Source organism: Chinchilla lanigera, unplaced genomic scaffold (genome assembly GCF_000276665.1).
Source record: "Chinchilla lanigera isolate Chin_1 unplaced genomic scaffold, ChiLan1.0 scaffold00010, whole genome shotgun sequence".
NCBI classification, from domain to species: domain Eukaryota; kingdom Metazoa; phylum Chordata; class Mammalia; order Rodentia; family Chinchillidae; genus Chinchilla; species Chinchilla lanigera.
Window position 1 is genome coordinate 10759694 of NW_004955411.1, and position 7908 is coordinate 10767601.

Below are 7908 nucleotides of genomic sequence, written 5' to 3' on the forward strand. Positions count from 1 at the left end.
GCTCCTTCTGAGTAAGTAACTACTTGTAAGATTTTGATGATTTGCAAAACAAACAGAAAATAACACCATCTGCCTTCCCTTAAATATAACAGCTTCACTTACATTATACTTTCTAATTAATTACATTAGAAGTGATTTCTCATCACCCACAAAGCTAACACAGCATATGGTAGCCTCTCTCAACACTATAAACTATATCTTTAAACAATGTTTTAATTATGAGGATCTTCATTATTATATTTTAAAGTAGTGTAACACAGAGTTTACAGAAAATATAGTTAACACGACTGGGAAAAGAAAACAGAACAAAGTATGAAACTTTGAATGTATTTTCTTCCATTTCAACAGGTCCTCTCCAACCTCCAGGCCTAAAATAGAGCCTGGAGGCAGATGGCCACCAAGCAAAGCAACTTGTTCCCATCTCTGAGAACAACGGACAGAAACAAACAGAAACTTTATAGAATCGCTTTCTACTACAAAGAGGACATGAAACATTGAAAATGACCCAATTTCTCAACACCTAAAAATCAATGCTGTGCACTTCTAAAAGTCAAAATATACAAATGTTTTGACATGACGTGTTAATTGGTTTCTAGTTTAAAAAGCATCAAGTCTATAAAATAATAATCTTTCAAATATATTTACTACAAACTCTCAGTTTGTCTTTAGATAAGGAGACAATCACTTTAGCTTTCTGGTATGAAATTCTTACCTGATGACACAGTCTCTCCCAATACTACCTTGCAACGCTTACAAATTACTTTGGTATTTGCTTTTGGATCCTGTAGAACAGAAAAAATGTCATTTAAATGTCATTCAGCTTTTCGTAAAAGGAATATATAATTTTAACATAGTCTCCAGAGTGTACATTGAACTTTACATTTTATTCTGCCCTCTACTAAATACTGGGAATACAGTTAGCTTGTATGCATAATTCACATGCATAGGGACCTTTTTTTTTTCTTCTCTTAACACATAATAATGCAGAGACTGACTTTTTTAAACCTAGCCACTTCTTGATAAACCAAATGTTTTCAAATAATCTCAACAAAATGCAGTTTACTTTTCTAAAAAGCACTTGCAAATATCCCTATAATGTAGAACAGAGAGATGGCAGGTGACAAAGGCAGAGTGTTAATAACTTACCTCAACTCATGTGTAGAGAAGACAGAAAAATCAGATCTTGAAATCATATATACTGACTCTTAGTCCAGTGCAATTTATGTAAAAGTAACCTATAACTCATAGCCACCCATATCTCAAAAGTTAAAAATATCTAACTTGTTCATGTAATTCTACTTCATATATTTAAGGTATGCACTGTAACTGAAAAGACAGTGTTCTGAGACAAATTTCTGAAACAATATTAGACTTCATAACTTCAAAAATCCAAATTCATCGTGTAGGATTTGTATTAAAAAAGCTAGTATTCACCGGGTAAGGTGGCACGTGCCTGTAATCCCAGCACTTGGGAGGGTGAGGCGGGAAGATCTTTGTGAGTTCGAGACCAGATTGGGCTACAGAGTGAACTCAAGGCCAGTCTGAACTGCATAGCAAGACCCCATCTCAAAAAGATAAAAAAAAAAAAAAGACAGCTAGTACTCACCTAATCCTTAAACCAAGAATGCTTCTTTTCAAATTTGGAGCCACACTTTTGCTAAACCCATACAGCATGCCTCTCAACCTCATTATCCACTGCCATAAAGAGGTGGACTGGGAAAAACAAGTCCTACACTCTGGAGGCTGCTCCCCCAGGCAGCGGCAGAATAGAGTGTGGGGTGAAGGGAGGAAGGCCAGGGACTTTCTCTTGTTGGATGAGCATATGGATCAATCTATAAAATAAGTTTTATAGCCAACTGTCCCTCAGACAAAGGCCTTCTATCTACAACATGTAAAGGACTGAAAAAAATCAGACTCCCCAAATTCAAAGACCCAATCAAAAATTGGGCATCTGAGATGAATATACACCTCTCAGATGAAGAAATACGAATGGCAAATAAATATATGAAAAAATGTTCAACCTCATTGGTCATTCAAGAAATGCAAATGAAAACAACACTGAGATTCCATCTCACCCCAGAAGCAATGGTTATCATCAAAAAGTCAACCAATAACAAATGCTGGTGGGATTGTGGGGAAATAGGAATGCCTCGCCACTGTTGGATATAGACTGGTGTGGAAATCAGTGTGGAGATTCCTCAAAAAAAAATAGAATTAGGGGTCCCATCTGACACAGCTATTCCCCTTCTGAGTATTTTCCCAGAAGAATTGAAAACATCATACCACCGAGATATATGTATACTCATGTTATAGCAGCACAATCTGTAATAGCTAAATCTTGGAAACAACCCAAATGCCCATCAACTGAGGAATGGATAAAAAAAAGATGTATTTTTATACAATGGAGTATTACTCAGCTATAAAGAAAGATAAACTCGAGGCTTTTATAGTTAATGGATCCAACTAGACACCATACTCATAAGTGAAATAAATCAGATGCACATGTATAAGCATCCTACTCTCTCCCTAGTGTAAGAAACTGAAAGAGTAAATAAGAGCCAAAAAAGGTACAGTAGGTATTGTGAAAGAGAAAGAAACTGCTCAAAAGGAAGGAACAACTGGAATGGGGAAAGGAGAAAAGAAAGAACAGAAATTACATGCATATAAGTTAGCTAAGATAATTGTACTACTAATTTCTATTAGTTCACTGAAAGGAACAGTTAGTGCTTATATTATTTGATCAATTTTGCATGCTTATATCTGGTAATCTGAGCAACTACTTTGAAGATAACAATATGCAATACAACAACTGTGGGGGAAGGACTGTGACTGCTAATGAACTGATTACTGATGGTGGGCTTATGATCCCCAGCCGTGCTGGGTGCGCATGGTGCGGCGTGTGGGAGGCTCGCCCGAGGATGGTTACCATCCGCTGAGAGGCAGAAATGGAAAGGGATAATGAATTTCTCCCGCTGGTCTGAGTTACGTTCTTGGTTCTAATAAAAGGCGACTGAGATGGGTGATCGGGGCTGCTGCAGTCCCAGAGGCTGTGGGCCCCGATCCCAGACTTCTGCCTCTTCTGTTCCTATCATTTACCTTTTCTTATTCATCCGCGGGCACCTCGTTCTCGGGACCTGTCACTACAGATGATACCAACAAACAACTACTGTTAATTTCCTGTCACCTTGTTTTGAAATTCTCACATTTTTATTGTTTTCTTTCTATTCTCCTCAAAATAAAAAAAAAAAATTTTCAGTGATTGGTGTAAGTTTGAATGTATTTTCCTTTGACATAATTGTTTCCTGAAAGGTGGCACAAGATGCATTATTTAAACTGAGTGCCAGGGACAGGTTAGTAGTAACCAACAGGGCCAACATTTAAATCTGATACTCTGATACAAAAGCTTATGCTTCTAGGCACTGAGTGCTTTGTAAACTACAGGTCACATACCATTAGTGGGAATCAATTCATGGAGTTAATTCCATTATTTATAGCCAGCATTTAAAAAAAAATGAAATAGAACAGAAAATATGACTGTCTCAAACATCATGTAGATATTTTTAAAGAAACTTTTACTTTTGGTGTGTTTATATTTGCGTGCTCATGCACACTTGCATGTGTGTGCTTGTGTGTTCAGATCTTGATGTAAAAACTACATATCCTCCTTTAGTAAAAAGTCAAAAAACCAAAAGCAACTGCTCAACTTCTATTCGGGTTTTTCTTTGTAGCCCAGCCTCAATCCCATATTACTTGCAAAATTTCATAAATGCCCCATGGCTCTTCCCCATAGGAAGAACTCCCGAGAATCCCTTCATATGCTGAATTAACCTTCAATAATACACAAATTTACTCCATTTTTCCCTAGGCTAGCTGGAGGATGTGTACGGATTTTCCAGTCTTTCTGTGAAAGTCTCTGCTGAGGAAACAGGCAAACATGGGCTCGCATCTGGCTCAAACATTTGTCCAGGCTTCCTGAAACCTCAGACTGTGCCACCTCTGACTCTTACGCTGAGAACATCACACCATTTTACTCAGCACATCACAGATGGCGGGTAACAGAACCTGACCAAGGTGAGTGACTGGACAGGATCACTCCTATCAGAGATAACAGACGTAGAAACCAAGAAAGAAACCTATTTGCTCAGGCTAGAAGGAAGGTAGTGCGCAAAGCCAGTACACAGCGCTCAGTTGTAGAGGTTCACACAGCAATTTCTTGCTTTCTTACAGTAAAAGACATCTATCTGGCCCCAAATTGATATTCTTTTCTAAAGACAATAGTTTTTACATTTGAATTTGACCATACTGTTTTTTTTTTTTTTGGTTTTTTTTTTCCGGTACCGGGCATTGAACTCACGACCTTGCGCTTGCCAGGCAGGCGCCGTGCCACTGAGCTAAATCCCCAGACCCCTGACCATACTCATTAAATCTTAGCAAAAATTAAGAGTTTTCCTAGAAGCTAAAATAAGGTATCAGAATATCAAAACTTGAGAAGAAAGGATTTTTCTATTCAAAGCAAAAATATTTTTGGTTAGGTGCTCTATAATGCGTTTTGTTTATAATTGTCTCCATAGAACATTTCACTTATGCTTTCATGCAAAGAGGAACATTTGCTGTTGTTGTGCTGGAAAATAAGATTCTAGAGACTAAAAATGGCAAGAAAACACAGCCTCCCTGGGATCTGGAATCTAGACACCTGAAAAACAACTTGGTAAAGAAATATAAAGAGTACATCTCTAGGAATCTGCAGGAAGCTGACAAGAGAATTAGATACTACCTAGAAGCTGGAGAAATGGTGCACAAGACAGAGAAAAAACAAATCAGTCCAGAAATCTAACACTGGCTCTCTGGGAGAGGAACCATCTTCACTAATACAAGAGAAGCCTGGAGAAGATCAGAAGTCGTAAGAAAAACAGCAGACTGTTGATTCCAGGAGCCAACAGTGACAGCCCCAAGAAAAGCCCATGATTAGTGTAAACTGCAAAAATAGTATGGGGTTTTACTCCAAAGGTGACTCTTTCGTGGCGGGCTAGTGTTGGAGAAGATATCCAGTGCAGTGTGCATCATATGTGAGAGTGTTTAACACGTTCATAATCGGGACCATAATTCTATGTCTGGCTGACGGGCAGCTCTGAACCTCTGGTGATACATGCAAGACTGTCCCGGTGAGCAGTAAGGGGCAGTCACATATGTACCACGGTAGTTCAAGCCAGCAGAAAGGAGTTAATCAGGAGCTATTTTGGAAAGGGGAATGAGCTACAGAACAATTATACTTCTAGATTTCTGGAAGTGACTGGGTGGGATAGGGTCAGAAGTGACAGCTAGGGAAAGTGGACAGCTAGGACAGACCACCTGAGACATTAAAGCTCAAGCTAGGGAGGTCATGGGGGTCCCACTGCAACAGTAAGCACCAAAACAACATCCAGGGTTTAGAGGCAGATTTATTTACATCAACGGGCACTGATCAGGATCATTCCCAAAATATCAGGCCCTGATCTCTGGGGGTATAGGGTTTATATGGGATAAGCAAGCAGGAAGTACAGAGCAGAATGGTTTGTCAATTGGGGATTGGTTTATACAATGTGCATCACAGTGACCTGCTATGCATCACAGTGACCAGCCTTTGCTAAGAAACACAGGCAACCAGAAATGGAACAGGAACTATTACCTGGGCAACTAAGAAACTGAAGTATACTGGCTGGGGGGGCATTTTCCATTACATCACCCCTGAAGTTGAGAAACCAGGCCCCTTATGTGCACATTTCAGAGGGGGCTGGGTCTGAAAGTGCTGGCATTCAATCTGGCAGACTTCTAGACACACTCCCCACCCCATTCTGCTGTCTATGTCCACACACAGCTCTATTTTCCCGACCTGCCAGTGTGCTCAGGAACACAACTTAGCTATACAGCTGCCACACCCTATGGTGTATGGGCAGAGGGGCCTCTGGAGCAAAATGGAGGACATGTAACAAATCCACAGGCCATAAATCTATGTGGAGAAAGCTTCGATTTGGTATAGAGAAGAACAAGAAAAATGCAAGAGACTGGACACTACTGATGGACACCACTGACTGATCATACCCAGCAGTAAGGTGGGGCAAGATTCAGCCTTCACATATAAAAAATGTGAGTGTGGAAACAAATAGGTCTGACTAGTGACTCAATATCCTTTTACCATAGCTGGTGGACTGGAATACTACAGTTCGGAAAGAAACAAACATTCATTCAAAAACACAGAGGAATTTTTTATAATTCATTTCTCTTTTTTTCATTGGTTTTGTTTTGTGGTTTTTTTTTTTTTTTGAAGTTTTGGGGGTTTTTTTCCTATTTTTTCCTTTTTAATTTTTTTGTTCTGTTTTATCTTCCTTTTCTTGTTTGTTTTTTTCTGTTACTTTTATCTAAGTCTATTAATTTTCTATTATTCCTTAATAAGATTCTTTATCTCACTTTTCTGTTTCTTATCTTCCTTTTTTATTTTTAAAATTTTACTTCTTTCACTTTTCCCCTTCCTTGTCCTCCATATTTACTAATTTATTATTAAGCTTTATAAAAATTAGCCAAAGCTAAAGCATCACTAGAAAGTAGATACCAACAAAGAGATCTGCATACTACCAATAACATCTTTCCTGCAACCTTCACCCCCGCCACACACACACACACAAACATGAGAAAAGAAGTCAACAAAATGCTTTCAAAAAAACTCCTGTTCCCCCAAAACCAATCAATAGGGCATCAACTGGAAGAAAATAAAAAGCCAAACAGCTGAATATGGAAATGATAAAAAAGAGACCAAAAAAAAAAAATCAATAAGATGCCCAGTGAGCTCAAAGATTATATAACTAAATGGATAATGGACATAATAAACAAAAGGATCAGTGAGCATACAGGAACATAATAAAAAGCTGCCCACGCTCAACAAAATGATACAAACATAAATGATAATTTTAGCAAAGAATTAGAGAAAAAATTACGAAAAGGTATCAGACAAATATCAGAAATAAAAAATTTTACTGAAAGTATGCGCAGCAGAAGTGATCAACATGAGGACAGAGTGTCTGAATTAGAGGACAGGGCTGAGGCAGGTGACCAACTACTAAGATACTTTAAAAATTAAGAGAGCAAGGAAACTGGAACCAACAGCTGCTAGATGACATGAAAACTACTAATTTAGGATGAATGAGAATTAGTGAAAAATCAAAAGGCAGCACAAATGGCATACAAATCCTATTTACAGAAATAATAGCAAAAATCTTTCTAAGCAGTAGGGAAAGAGCTTAACATGCATATAAGTAAGGCATATAGAATCCCAAAGAGTCATGATCAGAGAAGAAGTACTCCACGAAACATAACAGATAAACTCTCAGAAGTCCAACATAAGAACAGAATCTTAAAGCTACAGGAGAAAAATAAATAAATCACTTATAAAAGTAAACCCATTAGAATTACAGCAAACTTTTCAATATACACCTTAAAGGTCAGAAGAATCAGAAGTGTTTCAAGCTCAAAAATTAAATAAAACTTCCAACCCAGACTAATATATCCTGCATAACTACCTTTCAAAATTGATGTAGAAATGAGGTTTTCAATGACAAAGAGTACCTAAAGAAATTCATGACCCCAAAACCAGCATTCCAAAAAATCATGAAGGATATCCTAGAAAGGGACAATGAAGCCAACAATACCAAAAAGTATGATGGAATGAATACACAAGGGTAACCAGAATACACACAGAATGAATACAGCAGGTAACTAGAAAGGGAGAGGGGAGGATTAATCATCAACAGGAAAATAACACAATGACAAATTAAATCCTAACACTCAAAAGTAAACAGTTTAAACTTCCCAATCAAAAGACACTGATCAGCAGATAAGATAAAAAGACAAAACCCAATGGTAAGCTATATACAAAGA

The 7908-nt window shown here is 37.9% G+C and overlaps 1 protein-coding gene across 1 annotated transcript in view; it reads right to left on the reverse strand.

The window, feature by feature from the left end:
• The window catches only part of Ube3d (ubiquitin protein ligase E3D), a gene marked incomplete at its 5' end in the record, with an annotated part of 155511 nt that overhangs the window by 117592 nt on the left and 30011 nt on the right, over positions 1-7908 (reverse strand). The window contains 1 exon segment of the mRNA XM_013510700.1: positions 713-782. Within this exon segment, the coding sequence (XP_013366154.1) occupies positions 713-782 (70 nt within the window).